At 48.9% G+C, this 21,978-nt stretch overlaps 1 protein-coding gene and 1 pseudogene across 4 annotated transcripts; both read left to right on the forward strand.

The window, feature by feature from the left end:
• Positions 1-550: 550 nt before the first annotated feature.
• On the forward strand, positions 551-1,262 carry LOC110287537 (proteasome subunit beta type-6 pseudogene; annotated as a pseudogene).
• Positions 1,263-3,377: 2,115 nt separating this feature from the next.
• On the forward strand, positions 3,378-21,030 carry Hdac6 (histone deacetylase 6). Of its 4 annotated transcripts, none has more exons than XM_085838285.1 (29): positions 3,378-3,500; positions 3,969-4,088; positions 4,185-4,313; positions 4,452-4,540; positions 6,386-6,470; positions 6,568-6,608; positions 7,403-7,499; positions 7,658-7,755; positions 8,947-9,051; positions 9,172-9,240; positions 11,029-11,155; positions 11,249-11,314; positions 11,406-11,465; positions 11,537-11,626; positions 12,632-12,738; positions 12,830-12,897; positions 13,117-13,285; positions 13,373-13,501; positions 13,656-13,824; positions 14,061-14,194; positions 14,696-14,764; positions 14,884-15,076; positions 16,864-17,013; positions 18,927-19,101; positions 19,205-19,686; positions 19,771-19,872; positions 19,998-20,144; positions 20,241-20,373; positions 20,617-21,030. In XM_085838285.1, exons 2-29 carry the CDS (start codon positions 3,999-4,001, stop codon positions 20,715-20,717), a joined length of 3,474 nt encoding a protein of 1,157 aa, XP_085694411.1. In that variant the 5' UTR covers positions 3,378-3,500; positions 3,969-3,998; the 3' UTR covers positions 20,718-21,030. The 4 variants fall into 4 exon arrangements, with proteins under 4 accessions (XP_085694411.1, XP_021009045.1, XP_021009043.1 ...); XM_021153386.3 differs by having other exon boundaries at positions 20,241-20,369; XM_021153384.2 differs by having other exon boundaries at positions 3,392-3,635; positions 20,241-20,369.
• The last annotated feature ends 948 nt before the right edge of the window (positions 21,031-21,978 follow it).

Below are 21,978 nucleotides of genomic sequence, written 5' to 3' on the forward strand. Positions count from 1 at the left end.
AGAAGAAGAAAAAAGATTGATACAAATAACTGTCTTCAAAGTACCAGAGAACAGAAACGTAACCATTTAGAGAGGGGGAAAACCTTACAGGCCTGCCTACAGCCTGATCTTACCGAGGCATTTTCTTTGCTTTTTGTAATTTTGCTAGTTATGATAGGTAATGTAAATATTTTTAGAAATAGAGGGTTGTCAAGGGGGTCGCAACCCGCAGGTTGAGAAGTACCGTTTTACGTTGCTGAACTAGAGAGATGCCTTCAGTGCTTGAGTCCCAGCACCCACATCTAAGGGCTCACAAACACTTCTCACTCCACCTCCTGGAGGATCCAGAGTCCTTTCTTGCCTCCTTAGGCATACACACAGGCAAAATCCATGAAGTATGCTGGGCATGGTGGCACATGCCTTTAATCCAGCACTCAGGAGGCAGAGGCAGAGGCACGTGCATCTCTGTAAGTTTGAGGCCAGCCTGGTCTACATAGTTAGTTCCAGGACAGGTGGGACTGCATGGAGAGACCCTGTATTAAAAAAATAAGTAAACAAGTAGCAGAGAAAGATGGCGGCCGCCTTAGCTGTTCGTGGAGCGGGATCTGCACTGGTCTTTGGGCCTGAGGCTCTCACCCCAGACTGGGAAAACCGAGAAGTCTCCACAGGGACCACGATCATGGCTTTGTAATTTAATGGGGGTGTGGTTCTAGGAGCAGACTCCAGAATAACCACTGGGTTGTACATTGCCAATCGAGTGACTGACAAGCTGACCCCTATTTATGATTACATCTGCTGCTGCTCAGGCTCAGCAGCTGATACCCGAGCAGTAGCAGATGCTGTCAGTTACCAGATTGGTTTCCACAGTATTGAACTGAACAATTCTCCACTAGTACACATGGCTGCCAGTCTCTTAAGGAGATGTGTTACCGGTACAGAGAAGATCTGATGGCAGGAATCATCATTGTAGGCTGGGACCCTCAAGAAGGAGGGCAGGTGTCCTCTGTTCCCATGAAGGGTATAATGGTAAGACAGTCTTTGCCATCAGAGCCTCCGGAAGCTCATACATCTATGACTATGTTGATGCTATCCATCCGGAAGGCACGACCAAGGACGAATGTCTGCAGTTCACTGCCAATGCTCTCGCTTTGGCTAGGGAACACGAGGGCTCCAGTGGAGGAGTTATCCACTTGGCAGCCATTCAAGGATCAGGGGTAGAGCAGCAGGCGCTTTGAGGAGACAAGATCCCCAAGTTTACCATTGCCACTTTGCCACCTCCCTGAAGCCTAGATGCAAAAGCTAATAAACAGTTTGTTAAAGAAAAAAATAAGTAAACAAATATAATTTTAAAAACAAATGGTTGGCCGGGTGGTGGTGGCACATGCCTTTAATCCCAGCACTCGGGAGGCAGAGGCAGGTGGATTTCTGAGTTTGAGGCCAGCCTGGTCTACAAAGTGAGTTCCAGGACAGCCAGGGCTACACAAAGAAACCCTGTCTCAAAAAACAAAACAAAACAAAACAAAACAAAAAAACAACCAACCAAACAAAGAAACCAAATTGTTGTTAAGCTGGGCAGTGCTGGCACATTCCTTTAATCCCAGCACTTGGAAGGCAGAGGCAGAGGCAGGTGGATTTCTGAGTTCGAGGCCAGCCTGGTCTACAGAGTGAGTTCCAGGACAGCCAGGGCTACACAGAGAAACCCTGTCTCGAAAAACCAAAAAGAAAAAAGAAAAACCAAAACCAAAACAAAAATCCCAAATGGCTGTTGCTGTTTTTTTTTTTTAGAAAGATTAACTGGGCACAGTGTTGCCCAGCTGCTCAGAAATCTGAGACATGAAGAGCCCTTGAGGCCAGAAGTTCTAAGCAGCCTGGACATGAAAGCAAGGTCATTTTTAAAAGAAAGAAAGTGTATCATAAAGATTAGATGTGGATGCAAAACCTGAGCTATTTGCAATCTTAGCTTTTATAAACTTTACTGAGCCCTGTTGTGCAGGAACCTTCTCTATTGTTCGGCGGGCGGGCATCACCGTCCTAGAATGTTTTGAAGTATTATTTTCTTTAGTGTGTGTAGATTTAGATAGCCCTTAAGGCAAACGTTGTGCTGAGCACATGGAGGACTGAAACTGGCATTTGCAAGAGGTTCAGAGGGTCTGGCTGCTGGAGTATGGGACTGTCAATCTATTTGCTAGTCAGTGATGCAGAACTCCAGATGGATTCTTTCTGGTCTCAGCCTACAGGTCTTTAGGAAACGATGTCCTTGACATGGGGAGATCAGGACAATTCAGCCACCTGTGGGATTGATACTTAGATAGGATGGCCATCTCAAAGAGTCACAGGGACAATTTTCCCTCCTCTGTCCACCACATGCTGTAAGTTTGATGACTCGGTGGAGGGGGACAGGTAGGTTGAGCTCCCATTCAGGAAACACTGTCCTTCGATAGTCCATTCTGGCCTTGGTACTAGCATCTCAATTTTCCAGGTAAGGAAACAGGACAGAACTGTGACCTGTCCAAGATCTAAATCTAAGTCCCCGTGTGTGTAGTCTACAGAGCAGCTTTACAGTGCAAACTACCTCAACGAAAGTCGGGCTTTCTGACATAGTGAGCAGCCCCAACCCTGCCCCACCTCGTAGAGACTCCTTCCAGTCCCCATTTCCGCTGCAGAACGTTAACAGCTAACATTTGGGGATGCTTCTTGCATACATCGCAGTGGCCACCAGCTCAGAAACTTATCAGCATTTACTATCATGCTCATTTTGGCTGCCACCAGCCAAAGTCTATTATTAGCGTTTATCTCCAACTAGTCATCCGCAGGCGCGAGTCAACGCCAAACGCAGCTCGGGAATCTAGCTTCTTTGATTTGCTCTCGAATCACTGCACAACACAACTGATGTGGATCCGTAGGTCTCCTAGGATGACTAGCCTGGACTTGAGCCTGGCAGCCATAGCCAGTCAGAACGACCGCAGCGGCGAATGCGGGGGTGGGGTGTGCGTGCGTGTTGCTGAGGAGGGGTGGTAGCGCTAGGGGCAGATCCGGGTCTCGAACTAGGGAGTAGCACCCCACGCAGGCGCAGTATGATCAGTTTCCATGGCCAAACTCGCGAGAGGTGGTGGTTTGCGCCTGAAGCGTTGTGGGCGGACTGGATCCATGTTGTGGGCTGGACGTGGGCGGGCAAATGAAAAAGCTTAGCCCAATGGGAAAGAAGGGATCAGGTGCCCGGGGCCACACAGGTCGCTGGGAATTTGGCGGCGTGAGCCTAGGGCGGAGTTTGAAAAGGAGGCAGAGCTCAGTGAGTAGGGACGGAAGGATTGGCCAGCGTCGGTGGCTGGGCGGGAGATGGGCGGAGGCTTGGAAGGGGCTGAGGGAGCCTGGTTAAACTGTAGGCGTCTGGGAAGGGGGTGGGGTCTGAAGGATTCTGATCGAAAGGGGCAGTCCTCGGAGCAGCCGGGCACGGGGAAAGCTCCGGGCGAGATCTGCGCGAGTGGAAGGTGTTGTTTCGGCCCTGCAGGAGGTGGAGCTGAGTGAGTCTTTAGAGGTGCTGCCGCCGAGGCCGCGGCAGCGGGGTCTGGCGGACTAGAAAGGTGGGTGATTTTTCTGGGGAAATTGGCTGAAGCGGGCAGGTTGCAGAAGCCAAGCGTTCCGGGCGCAGATTAGAGGTATGAAAGGATGTGGGAAGTGGGGGGGGGGGGCGGTGATTGGGTAGGGCAGGCCTAAGGAGAGCCTGATTGAGCCTGGGGTTACCTCGTTTAGTGAATAGGCAAAATGAGGAAAGAGAATCGGATAAAAGCAGCGAGGTCTAGGGGGACCGGACAGGACCAGGTTTCCTCTAGCAGAAGATGGCCTTGGGGGGGGGGGGGCGGGGTTTAGAAGGCTCGGGAATGGACCCGGGTGAAGGCTGCGATCTAGATTAGGGGGCGGGGCCTGGGAAGGGACAGGGATGTGGGGTCCTCTGGACACTCCAGCTGCCTCACCAGCTACACCTTTGCTAGAGCCTTTCCAGGAGCGGAGGCTCTTCAGCCATGACCTCCACCGGCCAAGATTCTTCTACTAGGCAGCGAAAGAGTAGGCACAATCCCCAGTCACCCCTTCAGGACTCCAGTGCCACCTTGGTGAGGCCCCAGACCTGCCCTGATGGGGGGTGGGGTGGGTGGAGGGTGAAGCCAGCCAGCCATGTCCAGACTCTGATTTTTCTGTCTGATTGGCAGAAGCGTGGTGGTAAGAAGTGTGCTGTACCCCACTCCAGCCCCAATCTAGCGGAGGTAAAGAAGAAAGGCAAAATGAAGAAGCTGAGCCAACCAGCTGAAGAGGACCTAGTTGTGGGGCTTCAAGGGCTGGTGAGAGAGGCCTGGCTGCAACTTGGCCTTCTTTACCAAACAAACCAGTGATTCCCCCCATCCTGGACGGATGCTATGAAGTGTTTTCTCTGATTGTAGTCCAGAGTGAATCTGGGTTTCTTTTCTTTGCCCCTGCAGGATCTGAACCCAGAGACAAGAGTGCCAGTTGGTACTGGATTGGTGTTTGATGAACAACTAAATGACTTCCATTGCCTTTGGGATGACAGGTGAGGCTGGGACCTCCAAATGATCCCCAAACTAGAACATTCCCACAAGTGCCCCTTTCTTCTCCCAAACAAGAGTGAATTTTTTCTTCTTCTAGTCTGGAAGCAGGTGATTTAGGGAGGTGGGGATCATTCTTGAAAGATTTCTCTGTTAAGCCAATAAACAGTTATCAAGAGTCTCCTGTGTGCTGAGACTTAGTGATAGATGTGAGCAACAGAAAAGTCCCTTCTCAGCTGACCGGTGAGTGTGCAGGGAGATCATTAAACCCCCAACAGCGGTATAAACTGTTCAATGAAGACCAAATGACTGGGCAGTCCAGGCCTCTGTAGCCTAGGCAGCCTCAAACCTTTGATAAGCCTCCTGTCTTAGCCTCTCTAGTGCTCAGATTTCCCGGCACGAGCCACTTACACTTGGCTAGACGTGATTGTTAGAGGGTCCTCGCCTAGCTAGCAGGAGCCTTCCTTGAGAAGGAGACATGTTTACTGAAATAACACCTCTTATTTGCGCTCTACTTCTCAAAGAAATCTGTTTATTCTTTTTGGCCCTATCTTTAAAATAGATTCGCTATCTGACTTCTTCCCCCTGGTCCCCTGCTTCCAGCCTCCACATTAAAGCCTAAAAAAATACATTTAAGATGATGTTTCCTTCTTTTCTTAAAATACTTCAAGGCCAGAACTTTGCTCTTAAGGTAAAGTCAGCATTCTTTAGACTGGCCTCTAAGGTTCCACGGGATTTGGCTTCCTGTCAGCCTTTGTGACCTGTTCAGCCAGGCTTCTTCTCACGAGCTCCAGGTCACTTAACGCACGCTGGCCACCTTCTCGTCTTTCAGTGTGCCAGTCACCCTCTCACCTTGGGTCTTTACCCTTGACTGATTCCTCTTTGAACTTTCACAACTATGGAGACCCACAGAAGCCTTTGACTGGCCACTACCTCTCTCACATCTGTTCTTAGCTATTTTACTAGCCTCTGCCATTGTCTGTTAATCATTACACTGATATTTGCAAATATGGTAGCCATCTTCCCCCATCCTGACCTAAAACTAACTCATGATGTCAAGAGGCTTTCTTTATGGTACATTTGTTGAGGCTATAGCCGTAAACAAAGCTGCCTTCAAAAGTAACCAAGAGGTGACCTCTCCAGTGTTAAGAGTGGAGTAGCTCAGGTGGGAGGGAGAGTGAGGTTTGACTGGAAGGGGTGCTTCCCTTTGGAATACAATAGCTGGGGGGGGGCGGTATTGCTAACATTTGAGCAAAGATACAGAGGGTTGGAGGAGGCTAAAGGACTGAGCCATGAGTCATCACTGAAAAGAGTTCCAGGCATGAAAGACAGTTGAAGTCCTCAGGCCTAGCTGAAGAGAATGTGGTTTCATTGAAGAGCAAAGAGCACACTGTAGGGAAACAAGGTGAAAGAGGAGGGGTGTGGTAAGAAAGAGAGAGTCAGAATAGGGATGGGAACAGATTCGGGTTTTCTTAGGCCCTTCTTGGTGTGATGAGAAGTTTGGCTTCTACTGGGAACAGAGTCGGAGCTACAAAAGGGTTTTGAGTAGTCGAATTCTAACCACTGGCTGGCTCAGTATACAGGAGGGGCTGTTGGGGGGATAAGTATAGAAGCAGAGAGGGGTTCTCATAAAGGTGATGGAGCAGACAGCTCAGACTGGAGGTTCTAACAGCGTGAATGGTAGTGGAGAAAACAAGTATAAGACTAAAGAAATGACAAAGAAAGGCTGATATTGCCGGTAAGGGGTAAGCAGCTGTGGGGGTGGGGGGGTGGAGATGGGATTAGAGCAGACATGCTCCCTAGCACTTTTGCCTATCTGTGTGTATCCGTGATTCCATCCACTCCCGCAGCTTCCCTGAAAGCCCTGAGCGGCTCCATGCCATCAGAGAGCAACTGATCCTGGAGGGCCTCCTGGGCCGCTGTGTGTCCTTTCAGGTGACTTCTCCACAGCCTTTGGATGGTGGGTGCGGGCCTGCTAGGACCTAGGCATGGCCTGGCTTCTAGCCCCCTTTTTTTCCTTGTGCCTCCCCAGGCCCGGTTTGCTGAGAAGGAGGAGCTGATGTTGGTTCACAGGTGAAAACTTAGGAGCTTGGTAGGGCGGGGAGGAGGATACCCAGGCTCAACCAGGACAGACTGAAGGAATCCCATAGACTCTGTCTTGGGCAAGTCCCTGAGCCTCTCTGAATATGTCATTGCTAAGTTCCAGACAAGTATGACGGTACATGTCATCACTTGGGACATGAAGACAAGCCAATCAGGAAATCAAGACAGCCTCAGCGACATAGCAGGTTTAACTTAGGTTTATGAGATCCTGTCTGAAAAAGCCAATCTTGAAAGAAAAAAATCTTAAGTCCTTCAGGAGGGTCGGTGTGTGAATCAGGTACCTGACAGCATCTTAAGCCTGTGAAGGGCTCGTGTTATTATAATCTGGTTTGTTAACTGATGGCAGATACTTGCCAGAATGATCAGAATGAGTCCTGGGGGAGTATAGAAACTCCAAGGAAGAGGCCTGGTACAATGTGGCTCACAGAATAACTAGCCTTGCAGAGAGAATATCTGAGCTGAGTTCCAAGAGGCAAAAAGTGGGTGAGTCCAGCAAAGAGAAGGGCCAAGGAAAGGAAGAGTCAACAGAACTCTTAACTATATAGCCAGAGGCCTAGAAGCTCAACTTAATGGCTGTCTCGAGGAACTAAATATATAACTAGAGATGGGAGAGGCTAGAGAAGAAAAAGAGACTGCAGCCTGCATCCCAGCTGAGCCCCTAGGTTGACTATGGAGGCCCGACTTAATGCGAGGTCTAGTTGGTAGAAGGTCTGGCTGCGGAGGGACCAGGGCTGTAAAATCTTTCCTCTATTTTGTGTCCCCAGCCTGGAATACATTGATCTGATGGAGACAACCCAGTACATGAATGAAGGGGAGCTTCGAGTACTGGCAGAAACCTATGATTCAGTGTATCTGCATCCGGTATGGATGAGAACTGTGGGGTCAGGGTGTGGCAGCAAGTCTGGGGTGTCTACCGTATCCATGCCAACCTCACTGTGGGAATAAAAAGCTAAATAGTTAGGGCCATGCTTTCTCTCTCTCTCTCTAACTCTTTCTCTCTGGTTTTCGACGGTCTCCAGAACTCATATTCCTGTGCCTGCCTGGCTACAGGCTCTGTCCTCAGGCTGGTAGATGCACTCATGGGGACTGAGATTCGGAATGGCATGGCCGTCATCAGGTAGGACTCTGAAGCGTTCGGCATCTTCCATTTTTTAAAAAGTATTTCCACATAGTGGTGCATGAGATGGATGTTAAAGGAAGGGCTAGCCTCAGCTATATAAATTTGAGGCCAGCCTGGGCTATATAAGACACCATCTCAAAAAAAAAAAAAAGCCCTACAAATGTGAAATGTGTTAACTCCGGTACCTGTCTTCAAGTGGTTGAGGAGTCAAGTGGCACAAAAAGGGGGTTCAATAAAATTCTCTCTCCTCTTTATTGATGGACTCCTGCAAGGTGCTCATTGTCACCAGTAACTTCCGTGTCCTCCCACAGATGGTTTTACTCGATTAGTAAGTAATAAGTATCCCAGTTCGTGGCTTCAGGGACATGTATTTCTTTTCTATCTGGAACATCTTGAAATTCAGATGCAGCGAACAATGCGTGACATCTCAAGCCTCAGCCCGTGCCTTTCACTCTTTCACTGTTGCCCATGGAAGGTCAGAACATTGGGCCACAGCTGACTTCCTAGAACTGATAAAAATGCAGAAGATAGCCTTTGTCCTCCTCAGCCCCTTTTTGTAAGCACATGACAGCACTCCCTTCCGTACCGTGCATTAAAAAAAAAAAAAAAAAACTTTGGTCATCTTTGAAAGCTATCTCTTAACAGTATTTGGGTTACACTTGTGTGAGATGCCATTGTGCAAACATACTTTTAAGCTAGTCACCCCCTTGCTGGTGGGAATTTTGGTTCTCTTCAGTCTTTGATAGCATACACCAGTGGTATATTTCTAAAGATAGCACTTTTTATTATATAGGTCTCAGCTAAGCCTATGTAGCAAAATGACTGGGTATTAAAGAGTATGCTTTCATACTCTTATGGATAGCTTAATTGATTTTTATTTTTTGAGACTGGAGCTTGCTATACATTCTAGGCAGGCCTTGAACTATCTATCCTCCTGCTTCAAATTCTTTCTGAGTGTTAGTATTGCAGGCATGTGCCACAATAGCAAATATGGGTGTGAGGGTACCTTTTGATGGTTATGTTTAAATCTCCTTGTTTGAGAGAGTGTTGGCTTGGGGGCAGTGAAGCTTCAAAAGCCACAGTTGCTGGCAGACTTACAGAATCTCTCCGGGAAGAATTGGGAACACAGGAGAGTCCACCCTTGGAGAGGAAGACTCCTAAACCTGTAGCCTTCCCTTTCCTGCTTAGGCCTCCCGGACACCATGCTCAGCACAATCTTATGGATGGGTATTGCATGTTCAACCATCTGGCTGTGGCTGCCCGCTATGCGCAAAAGAAGCACCGCATTCAGAGGTTGGTAGCCAGTGACAGACGGAACGTGGGTAGCATGGAATAGGGGGTGCTGTGGTCTAGGTTGTTCCTCTGTGTTTCACTTAGCCCCCTGCACAGAGCTCCCCTCTCTCCTGCTCACAGGGTTCTCATCGTGGACTGGGATGTGCACCATGGTCAAGGGACACAGTTCATCTTCGACCAGGATCCCAGGTACATCCCATGTCTCACCCTAAGTACTGGATTCTTAACCATCAGGCCCAGCCACAGCAGGGGCTAGGAAGCCATTTACATTCAGTTGTCCTGGAACCAGAAAGTGGATGCTTTTCCTTGTTGTCTACTGTCTCCTAATTTCACTCTAAAGCGGGAAGTATGGTCAAAGAACCTTACAGGTTCCAGTGTCAGGCAGAGAAGTGAAAGATGTGCGGTTTGACTTAGTGTTTGGAGAGCTTGTTCAGAAGTTTACCCCTGAGCTGGAAGGGACCTCAGATTAGTGCTTTGTCTTTTTCAATTATGACAACATTTCAAACTCTTCTGAAAAATTAAATAGTCGGGTGGCAAGGTGGCTCAGCAGGTTAAAGTTCTTGCCTGACAACTAGAGTTTGATTCCCAGGACCCACATGGTGGACTGAGAGAGAAGAGACTCCTGCAGGTTGTCTTCTGACCTCCATATATATATAACATAGCATGCACGTATCCCCTCATCTGTACAGAGTTGAGCATGCTGGAGCATATACCTTTAATCCCAGAACTTGAGAGGCCAAGGCACATGGATTCCTGTGACGAGGCCAGCCTGGTCTATGGATTGAGATAACGGGGCCTACACAGAGAAACCCTGTCTCAAAGACCAAGCAAACAAAAAAGGCTGTAGAGTATTTCATTGCATTCCTCCTGAACACTAGCCATGCACATGGTGCAGACATAGAGAGAGGCAAAATAGCATAGACATACATTTTTAAAGACATTAAAAAGAAACTTATTTGTAAAAAGCCATGTAGAAGTCAGGCTTGGTGGCACATGCCTTTAATCCCAGCACTCGGGAGGCAGAGGCAGGCGGATTTCTGAGTTCGAGGCCAGCCTGCTCTACAAAGTGAGTTCCAGGACAGCCAGGGCTATACAGAGAAACCCTGTCTCGAAAAAACAAACAAAACAAAAAGCCATGTAGAACTGGGGACGTAGCCCAGTTGGAAGAATGCATGTGGCTCTAGGTTTTATCTCTAGTGTTGTATAAACCAGGCCTTGTGGCATGTGATCTAATCCCAGAACACAGGAGGTAGAGTTAGTAGGAGCAGGAAGGAATTCAGAGTTAATAAAATAAAAAACAAAAAAAAAAAAGAGAAGACCTAGACCAGCCCTTAGGACCGAGGATTTAGAGCAGGAAGCCAGAACTGGAAAGAGAGAAGGAAAATAAAGTTAAAATTGCAAGAGTAAAGTGAGTCACCCTAAGATGAACCTTCACCTTAAAAATGTGTAGCAAAGAAACAAAAAAGATCCCTTTAGAGGAGGCAGATGTCGAAAAGGGCTTACGCCCCTGGCGTCCAAGTGGGAGAGGCAGAGTCGAGACTGCAATGAGTGAACCTCCAGCATAAAGGAAGTATCTTAAGATATGAGTACAGATTGAGAATTAGAAAACTGTATGAGATAGGGCTGGAGGCATGGCTCTGCTTAAGAGCACTGGCTGATCTTCTAGAGGTCCTGAGTTCAGTTCCCAGTGACCACAACCATCTGTAATGGGATCCCATGGCCTCTTCTGGTGCATCTGAAGACAGCTACAGTGTACTTGTATACATAAATAAAATAAGTAAATAATTTCTTTTAAAAAAAGAAAACTTGATGAGAATGACTTGAGTAGCTGGGAAGAACAACTTGTAGAATGAAGCCTCGCCGCTGTAGGTTGAGAGTCATACATTTGACTCTTCAGTTCCCGTGTTCTTTTTTATGCCAGGGATTGGGTTAACACAAGCTAGTCAATCCCTCAACCTTTCTTTTCTCTGCCTCTAGTGTCCTTTATTTCTCCATCCACCGATATGAACACGGTCGCTTCTGGCCCCACCTTAAGGCATCTAACTGGTCCACTATAGGTTTTGGCCAAGGCCAAGGATATACCATCAATGTACCTTGGAACCAGGTCAGTGTCTACCCATGTCAAGTGAGCCTAGCCCACCTTCCCACAGGCTCAAGAAAGGTGACTGACTGTTGCATCGTGCTTCTGTGTCTGCAGGTGGGGATGCGGGATGCTGACTACATTGCTGCTTTCCTGCACATCCTGCTGCCAGTTGCCTCTGAGGTCTTGCAGATCTGGGCTATTGGTGAGGGAGTGACACTTTGGGGTGATCCCTGAAAGCAGGTGTTCACACACAGTATGTCTCCTTCCTCAGTTTCAGCCTCAACTGGTCTTGGTGGCCGCTGGATTTGATGCCCTCCACGGAGACCCCAAGGTAGGGCAGGTTCTCTGGGGAGTTAGACCGAGGGGAGTACGCTGAGCTTCATGACTCTTATGTCCCCTCAGGGAGAGATGTCTGCCACTCCAGCAGGATTTGCCCACCTAACCCATTTGCTCATGGGTTTGGCAGGAGGCAAGTTGATTCTGTCCCTGGAGGTGAGTAACTCACTGTTATCTAATGCTATGGATCCTGAAGGGCTTAGGATGTTTGTATGTGTTTATCTGGTGTGTGTGTGTATGCATGTATGTATGCATGCATGTGCACAGTATGTATATGGTCAGAAGACAGCATGTGGGGGTTGCTTCTCCCCTTTCACTGTGTAGATTCTTTTGAAGGATTGAACTCAGGCTTGCTGGCAAGGCCTCTTATGTTCTGATCCATCTTACTGGCCACATGAAGGGTGAAGGACAGATCTTTTCGGCCTTGGGGATAGAATTAAAAGGTAGAATACTTAGCTAATGTACTGCAAGGACTTCCATTCTCAGGACCACTAAAAACACGAGCTTTCATGTATGTAAGGAGTTCCTTGGGGCTAAAGAGGTGGCTCAGTTGTTGAGAGCACTTGCTGCTCTTATAGAAGACCTGGGTTTGATTCCCAGCATGGTGGCTTACAGACTCCAGTTCAGGAGATCCCACAGGCTCACACATGAGGCCCATGCATATACGTATACGTATACATCACACGGAGGTAAAAACTTCATAGAGTAAATAATTCTTTAAAAAAAAATTAATGGGATCTTTTTTAGGATTTATTTTTATTTCTACGAGTACACTGTAGCTGTCTTCAGACACACCAGAAGAGGGCGTCAGATCCCATTAGAGATGGTTGTGAGCCACCATGTGGTTGCTGGGAATTGAACTCAGGACCTCTGGGAGAGCAGTCAGTGCTCTCAACCTCTGAGTCATCTCTCCAGCCTGGGATTTATTTTTAAAACTGATGTTCTTGGCTCAGCCTTACCAGTTCATGAAGTCTTTGTGCCTCTGCTTCCCTTATAGCGAGTAGGCAATGTGCTAATGGTAATGACTTTCCATGAATCGACAGTAATCCACTGAAGTCATTCGCTACATTTCTTGTTGCTTGACATAGTATGCACCCGAACATTGTTCCTCTTCTTAACATCTTCCCCTCTGCTTGCCTCCCCCAACAACTCCTTCCCCAGGGTGGCTATAACCTCCGTGCCCTGGCTAAGGGGGTCAGTGCTTCACTCCACACCCTTCTTGGAGACCCTTGCCCCATGTTGGAGTCCTGTGTTGTACCTTGTGCAAGGTGAGCCTGGGAGGGACCAGGGGAAAGGAGAGCCCTTACTGCCTGCTGGGAGGGGCAGTTTAGTTCACATTTCTGTTTTCTCCATCCCCAGCGCCCAGACTTCCATCTCCTGTACTCTAGAAGCCCTTGAACCCTTCTGGGAGGTCCTGGAGAGATCAGGTAGGTAGCAGGGCCGGCGGGGGGGGGGGGGATCAGCACTAGACCTGGAATGAGCTGTTAGAGGCTATTCTCTTCCAGCTCTCCTCTTGTTTTCCCGGGATGCCTCGGTGGGAAGGGCTGTGTGGATTTTAGGTTTTTATGTCCAGGCCACGTTTTGTCTCAAGAGTGTAACGGGATCCAGATTCAGGAAGCAAGGTGATCTGAGTACCCCCTTTTCAGTTGAGACCCAGGAGGAAGATGAAGTGGGAGAAGTCGTGCTAGAAGAGGAGGAGGAAGAAGGAGGCTGGGAGGCCACTGCACTGCCCATGGATCCATGGCCACTGCTGCAGAACCGCACCGGGCTGGTCTATGATGAGAGGATGATGAGTCACTGCAACCTCTGGGACAAGTGTGTGCTCAGAGGGCTGGGGTGGGTGATGTTTGGGTTACTCTCCTCAGTCACTAAACCCTTGGCTCTGCTTCCCCACACTGTTAGTCATCACCCTGAGACACCTCAGCGCATCTTACGCATCATGTGTCACCTGGAGGAGGTGGGCCTTGCAGCTCGCTGTCTCATCCTCCCTGCTCGGCCTGCCCTGGACTCTGAGCTCCTTACCTGCCACAGGTCAGACCCCGTGCTAGGGGGAGGCCAGCCGTAGGGTTCTAGGGAAGTTCCAGGAGTAGGGCCTAGGGCTCTCCAAGATGGGCGGAGCCACCTAGACAGGTTCAAGTTCTTATGTGAGGACAAGCTGGCGACTCTTGTTCCTCTGCATCACCAGTGCTGAGTACGTGGAGCATCTCCGCACCACAGAAAAGATGAAAACCCGGGATCTGCACCGTGAAGGTGCCAACTTTGACTCCATCTACATCTGCCCCAGCACCTTCGCCTGCGCAAAGCTGGCCACAGGCGCTGCCTGCCGCCTGGTGGAAGCTGTGCTCTCAGGAGAGGTGCGTCTTCTCTGCGTACTAGTGAAGTTTAGCTGAAGAAATGAGGTCCTGGGAACATAGAAAGAGAGGGACCACCTGCTCCCACTCAGGAGGCCAGAGGCAATAGGAGAGTCTGCTGGGAGGGGAACCACGGAGTGGATGGCTGAGTGGGTGGTGGACAGGAGAATGGGAACCCTTTGAAGGATGGATGAGAAGAGAGTGAGGGCCAGAGGCAGTCTCCCTGCTCCTCCCTACAGGTTCTAAATGGCATTGCAGTAGTGCGCCCTCCAGGACACCATGCGGAGCCAAATGCTGCTTGTGGTTTCTGCTTTTTCAATTCAGTAGCTGTAGCTGCTCGCCATGCCCAGGTCATTGCTGGACGTGCCCTGCGGTAAGGCCTGTCCCCCCAGAGACTCCCAAAACCTGATCTTTGCAGGGATCTGCCTACTCTTTCCATTCAGTCTTACTTGGCAAACCCATGGTCACCCCTGGGAGCTTACACAGAAACAAGCAAGGGTCCACTGGGCAGAACTTGACTACAAAAGCCCCAGGACGGGTGTGTTAAGTGCCATGGCATCTAGATGCTTAATAAACTAGGATCCAGGGTATCACACCAGCATTCCTGATCCCTAACAGGTTATCCCAACAGAACCCATGCCTGGGCTCCTAGCATTAGAAGAGTCCCTAGCCTTAATTACTTGTTCAGGCCCATAGTTCAGGAAGCCAAGGTTGGACCTTCATTCTTAGAATAATAGCAGTGCTTTCTCATTAACTCCGTGGTCCTGTTGCCCAGCAACAAGTGCTTCCAAAGACCCTAGAAATCTAGCTAGCAGTGGCCCACTCCTAGGCCTTACTGTCCCAAGGTGCTAAAAAGGGCTATCTCCCTCCCCAGGATCCTAATCGTGGATTGGGATGTTCATCATGGTAATGGAACTCAGCACATATTTGAAGATGATCCTAGGTGAGTGATGGGACCGTGGGTAAGAGTATGGTGCGAGAGGATGCTGAGGCATCCTGCAGGAATGTTCATAACCACTAACCTGCTGTGGCCCCTTTCTCATCCCACCCTCTCCCTGGCAGTGTATTATACGTGTCCCTGCACCGGTATGACCGTGGCGCTTTCTTCCCCATGGGGGATGAGGGTGCCAGTAGCCAAGTAGGCCGAAATGCAGGTACAGGCTTCACTGTCAATGTGCCCTGGAATGGGCCCCGCATGGGTGATGCTGATTACCTGGCTTCATGGCATCGTCTGGTACTTCCCATCGCCTATGAGGTAAGGCTCAGGTTGTTATATAACATTGATGGCTATTGGGACAGGGGTGGTGGGGGTGGCCTTATGTATCTGTCTGCCTATGCACATATGGGTGCCTGTGAGTGGCCTATCTCTGTGACATTTTACACATGAACAACTGTCTTGGCTCTGTGTATATATGCATGTGTGTGCCTTCTGATTCTGTCTGCTCTTCTGAGTGCATGGCTGTAAGGGTATCCCTAAGAGATACTGTTGTGGAATCGTGTAGAATAGAAGCATAAGATTAAATACATTATGGATATGTCTATGTAATGTTACATAGTGGCTGTCATCTCCTTTCTGTGTGTGATAGTGTATGTCACTGAATGCTGCTGTCTTGTGATAGCCTAAGAAAGACTCTCTGAATATGGAAGGCTGTAGTGACATTGTCACCCACACCCGTCTAACTGGGTCCACGAATCTCGCTGGCTGCTTTGACTCAGGGGTGACCTGGCTGTGTGTGAGCTAAGGACAGGACCAATGGTGTGTGTGTGTGTGTGTGTGTGTGTGTGTGTGTGTGTGTGTGTGAGAGAGACTGATAATGCACTGTAAGCCTGAACGTCGGGCTCTGCTTTTATATCTGCATGCATGTGACTATGCACAGGCGGCAGAGGCTACCCTTTATGTGTATGTGTAACTGCGTGCAAGTGATAGCCTGTTGTGGGCATTGTAACTGTGGTGATGGGATGTGCATCTTTGTGACTGTGCAGGGGTGGCTGTGTATTATCATCCCCATGAGAAACCAAGTGTAAGTGGTGGGATTTGCAGCCCTATCAATATGAACCTGTCTGGTTGGGAGTGGAAGTGTATGAGACTTTTATTTGTCTGTAGTCTGTGTATGAAAGCCTGTATCATGTGAATGTGTGTCCCGTATTTGACCCTTCCTTGTATGTGAAAGAGAGGTTATGTCTCTGTCTCTCTGTTTCTCTTGTCACTATCTCCTGCCTTCCAAGTCTCCATGTTCTTTCTCTCTGTGAGCCATAGCTATGTCATAACTCTATAGCTTGCCTTCTGTCAACTTAGAGTGTCTCCCAAGAGATTTTTTTTTTTTTTTTTTTTTGGTTTTTCGAGACAGGGTTTCTCTGTATAGCCCTGGCTGTCCTGGAACTCACTTTGTAGACCAGGCTGGCCTCGAACTCAGAAATCCACCTGCCTCTGCCTCCCGAGTGCTGGGATTAAAGGCGTGCGCCACCACGCCCGGCTCCAAGAGATTTTTTTTAACCTTTATTTATGTTATGTGTATGCGTGATTTTGCCCATATGTGTGTGTGTGTGTGTGTGTGTGTGTGTGTGTGTACCACATTTCTGCTTCATGCCTGTGGAAGCCAGAAAAGGGAATCTGATCCCCTGGGACTGGAGTGAGACAGTTGTGAGCTGCCATATAGGTGCTAGGAATAGAACCCTAGTCCTGTTTCCACAGCCAGCGCTCTTAACAGCTGAGCCATCTCTCCAGCCTCTCTCCCAGTGTCTGGAGTTTCTGGCGGATGTACTCTTGTCTCTTTCCAGGCCTGCCGTGTCTGTTTCTCCTCGTGTCCCAGTCTTCCACTCCTGCTTTTCAGATGTCAGCGCTCTCTCTCTCTCTCTCTCTCTCTCTCTCTTGGTTTTTTCTAGACAGGGTTTCTCTTTATAGCCCTAGCTGTCCTGGAACTCACTGTAGATGTTGGGTCTGGGTTTTGACTTGAATTCGGATGCCTTCGTTTGCCCTTGCTCCTCCCATCACTTATTGCCTCCTCAAGCCTCAGGGCATCTTCTCTTCTCTCCTTACTGCAGTTTAACCCAGAACTGGTGCTGATCTCAGCTGGCTTTGATGCTGCACAAGGGGACCCACTGGGGGGCTGCCAAGTGACGCCGGAGTGTTATGCCCACCTCACCCACCTACTGATGGGCCTTGCTGGTGGCCGTATTATTCTTATTCTAGAGGTAACTCTTTTGATGTCCTTTTCATGGTGGGAGGGCCATTTGGAAGAGTTGGCTGTATCACTTAGGACAGTTGCTAAAATCTCCTTTGAATATAGGTCTACCTGGGATAGTTGTCCCAAATGAGATTTTTTTTTTCAAGACAGGATTTCTCTGTGTAGCCCTGGCTGTCTTGGAACTCACTTTGTAGACCAGGCTGGCCTCGAACTCAAATCTGCCTGCCTCTGCCTCCCGAGTGCTGGGATTAAAGGCGTGCGCCACCATGCCCGGTTCCCAAATGAGATTTTAATAAGGATAGTAGCAGGATTAGAAACTTTGCTGAACCCTCCCTACATACAAAATAGGCTTCTCTGGACTTTCTTCTGTCTTACACAATTTCTTGACAAAACAGCACTGTGAGGTAGTCTGTTTAACTCATTTTCCTCTCAAGATCAACTAGCTGGGTGCAGTGGCACACACCTATAATCCCAGCACTTGGGAGGAAGAGGAGGAGGCAGGAGGATCAGGGTCGCCCTCAGCTACATACCAAGTTTGAGGCCAGCCTGGGCTACATGAAGCCCTGTTTCATCAAAACAAATCAGGGGGTTTAGGGACAGTAACTAACCTGAGATCACACATTTAACAATGGCAGAACTGAGTCTGGTTTCCACCATCTTCCAAATTGCTCCTAATGGGTTAGAGACAAGTATTCGCTGACCTCTGTAAGGGATGGGTACTCCCTCCCCTTATACATGCGTTTCCTGAGCCTACAGATGGCGCTAGCTAATCACGGAGGCATTCCTGGTCTGTAAGGATGCCTTGTCACAGTGTACACTGTAAAAAATACCCTGACTTCCTACTGTTCCATCTTTCAGACATGAACTTAACCCTCAGCGAGCTTGGGTGCCATTTTCATAGACAAGGACAATAAGTCACAGAGAAACTCACGGGCTTACAAGAAATCCTCCTAGCCAGCTGTGGTGGCGCACGCCTTTAATTCCAGCACTTGGGAGGCAGAGGCAGGTGGATTTCTGATTTCAAGGCCAGCCTGGTCTACAAAGTGAGTTCTAGGACAGCCAGGGCTACATAGAGAAACCTTGTCTTGAAAAAAAAAAAGAAAAGAAAAGAAATCCTCCTTCCGGTTTGCCCAGGGTTGCTTATGGAAAGCTAAGGGTCGTGGTTAAGAACATCAACTCGTGTGAAGAACCAATCATTCGGTGGCAGAACTCGTATGGCGCGTAGGACCTAGGATCAGTGCCATGGTAATGCTAGCAACAACACAGACGATTTTCTCGGCCCAGGTTCAAATACCAGCACTGCTTCCTCAACTGTTGGGACCTTACACGAGTCCTCTCCTGCTCTGACTGATCCTTGGTCTCCTTACCTGTAAAATGAGTAGAAACAAGTTTCTAGCAAGTATGAAGAAAGTCAAGTTAGCCGATCATACAGAGAGAATACTAGTTGTTTCTATCCCAGGTCACAACAGGGCCTTTTGGGATCTGCCCTGAGCTTTGGTATGGGTCAGATGGGTGCTTTCTATACTGTGAGGCCAGGGGGCCCTTGGACATGGGAAGGCAGATCTGTACCCACTGAGCACCTGTCATTGTGAGGACTGTGTTAACATGCATAAAGGATTTAAAATAAGGTCAGGCTCATAGCAAGCAATAAATGTGAGCTATCCTTTATTAATATTCTGATCTGTACTGCCATTGTTACCTTGCACGTGACAGCCACCATTTACATTCCTCCCAAAGCCACCTCACACAGTGACTACTGCCCTTCTTACAAATGTGTTGCAGTCATTTGTTCCTGGTACTAGCCTGCACTCTGGACTATGAGTGCCCTAGAAAAGGGGGAACTAATTGGAGAGTCAGGATATCTAACCCTCCAAATTCCCTGATGAATCGTCATGGAATCCATTCCTCTCCTTTACAAAGGGCGGATACAATTTGGCATCCATCTCTGAATCTATGGCTGCCTGCACCCATTCCCTCCTTGGAGACCCACCACCCAAGCTTACTTTGCTGCGACCGCCACAGTCTGGAGCCCTGGTTTCAATCAGTGAGGTCATCCAAGTCCATCGCAAATACTGGCGCAGTTTGCGGTTGATGAGTAAGTAGACCTGAGATGAGAGAACTCAAAGAATAGGGGTGGGGGGTTAAGAGGTTAGAAAGGGGGCGGCAGCCACACTTACATGTCTTTCCCATTGTTCCAGAAATGGAAGACAAGGAAGAATGTTCTAGTTCTAGGCTTGTCACCAAGAAGTTGCCCCCAACAGCCAGTCCTGTGTCAACCACACCGAAAGGAAAGGTTCCTGAAGAAAGCATGAGGAAGACCATAGCAGCACTACCTGGGAAAGAGTCTACTCTAGGCCAGGATAAATCAAAGACGGCCAAGGCTGTGCTTGCTCAGGGCCAGTCCTCAGAACAAGCTGCTAAAGGAACTACACTGGATCTGGCTACCTCAAAGGAGACTGTGGGAGGAGCCACGACGGACCTGTGTGCCTCGGCAGCAGCTCCGGAAAACTTCCCTAAGCAGACCACCTCCGTGGAGGCTGTGGGAGAACCTGAGCCCACGCCTCCAACCTCGCATACAAACAAGCAGAGCACAGGGGCTTCACCTCTGCAGGGAGTCACGGTTCAGCAGTCCCTACAGCTTGGGGTTCTCAGCACTTTGGAGCTAAGCAGAGAAGCAGAGGTAAAGTCCACCAGATCTGGGAAGAAGGTGGAAGGGCTAAGGACTGGGCTTTCTCAGATACATCTTTTCCTTCTGTGTCTCCAGGAAGCCCATGATTCCGAGGAGGGCCTGCTAGGGGAAGCCGCTGGAGGTCAGGACATGAACAGCTTGATGCTGACACAAGGATTTGGGGACTTTAATACCCAGGTGAACTCAAGGAGCTAGGGCTATGACTATTGCTTCTTGGCCATTCCTGCCTTCAGGTAGGAGCAGATGATGTATAACGGGAAGACGGAATCCTTTCCTTACCCCATTTTTTCTGCCCCCTCTAGGATGTATTTTATGCTGTGACCCCACTATCCTGGTGTCCCCATTTGATGGCAGTCTGCCCCATCCCTGCAGCAGGCCTAGATGTGTCCCAACCTTGTAAGACCTGTGGAACAGTCCAGGAGAACTGGGTGTGTCTGACTTGCTATCAGGTATGGAACAGAAGAGGGCTATTGGGTAGAGATTGGGCCCAGCAGCAAACTTCAGCTGGTGCCAAGTGACCTGTTACAATCACTTTTCAACCTCAGGTGTACTGCAGTCGCTATGTCAATGCCCATATGGTCTGCCACCATGAAGCCTCTGAACACCCGCTGGTCCTCAGCTGTGTTGACCTGTCTACCTGGTGTTATGTCTGTCAGGCTTATGTCCACCACGAGGTGAGCCTGGCAAGTTGCTTAACCCATGCACACTGAGCCCTGTCCCCCTGTCCCCTGTATCCCTTCTAACATTTGGTAAGGGGAGAACACTATTTTGCATGGCTGCCCCATAGATATTTGCAGGAGGGTATAGAGTAGTCTAGGAGAAGCAGTAGTTGAAAGCTGCTGCTACCATGGTGACAGCCTCTCTGTGGCTGAAATAGAGCCACCCTCACTTTGACCTACCTTGTCCTTCCTTCGTCCTCAGGATCTCCAAGACGTGAAGAACGCTGCCCACCAGAACAAGTTTGGCGAGGACATACCCCACTCGCACTAAATCCCAGACCACACTGCCTGTTTCCCTTCTGAGGCCACAGGCAGAGCAGCTCAGTTCACTGCAGTCTGTACCTTGGAGAAGGGTGGCCTCACTTTAACCCATCTTGAATACCCTTTGCCAGGTGCTTATTTAAGTACAAATCCTTTTCAGAGGACTCTAATGTTCAGTTTGTGATGTGCCCCTGCCCACTACCTGCTCGAGGAACACCTCTGTTCTACCCAGAAGGACAGGGGGACAGCTTAGTAGCCCTAGGAAGGAGCTGAGATCACAAGGATGACATTGAAGGAGACAGCGGGGCAGTGGCAGCAGGTCAGCATATTTAATAAAGTTGGAGTTGTTACAAAACCTGAAGAAAGTGGTTTTTTTATTTTTATTTTGAAAAACCCGTCATTCCTAGCCAGCACAACTGAGGGAAGGAAGGGAGGAGAGAAGAAAGGAGAGGTCTTCATCAATTCAACTCTCTATCCATTGCCCCCCCCAAAAAAAAAAAACAATTTAACTAAAATTGAAGTAGGCAGCCAGATTGGCTCTGCTGGAGAGTAAATAGAATTCGTGAGCAAATGAGTGCCCAGCATAGAATTAGGAGGCTCACCAGGCATGATGGTGCGTGTGCCCTTTAGCCCCAAACTTGGAAGACGAAGGCAGTTGGAGTTCAAGGCCAGCCTGGTCAGTTCTAGGCTAGTCAGAAGTACTTATTAAAAAGACATGAGAACTGTCAGGATGTAGTCTCCTAGGCCTGTTTCCCCATCGACCTCACTGACTGACTGGGGAGGGTGAGGAAAGGAAGGGTTCAAATTTAACTTCAAGGTCTAGTGGCTGTGGGTGGCAGCCAGAGCGAAACTGCAGTGCCTGTAACCAGAGTCAGAGAACTGGAGAGCTTTGCTGGAATTCTAGTCCACATCATGAAAATTGCTTTGGCTGATTAGGGATTTTGTTGATAGCCACTTTCTCATCCCAGAGATTCACCTAATCAAGAAGGAGAGCATCTCCCGCCACCCTTTACATAGGGTCCCATATAAATCAGGCCAACTTCAAACTCGGACCTTGTACATCTTTTTTTGTATGAATGTTTTGTCTGCATGTGTGTATTTGCACCATATACATGTCGAAAGCCACAGAGGCCAGAAGAGGATGACAGATCCTCTGAAGCTGGAGTAGACACCTATCCTGGATCCCCTGGAAGAGCAAGTGCTCTTAATCATTGAACCAGCTCTCCAGCCCTGCCCTTGCACTTCTTGACCCACTTCCCTAGCACTGGGATTGCAAGCTAGGTGCTACTTCATACATTTTAGG

This window comes from Mus caroli, unplaced genomic scaffold (genome assembly GCF_978045245.1).
Source record: "Mus caroli unplaced genomic scaffold, Mus_caroli_1 scaffold_5, whole genome shotgun sequence".
In the NCBI taxonomy this organism is placed as follows: Eukaryota; Metazoa; Chordata; class Mammalia; order Rodentia; family Muridae; genus Mus; species Mus caroli.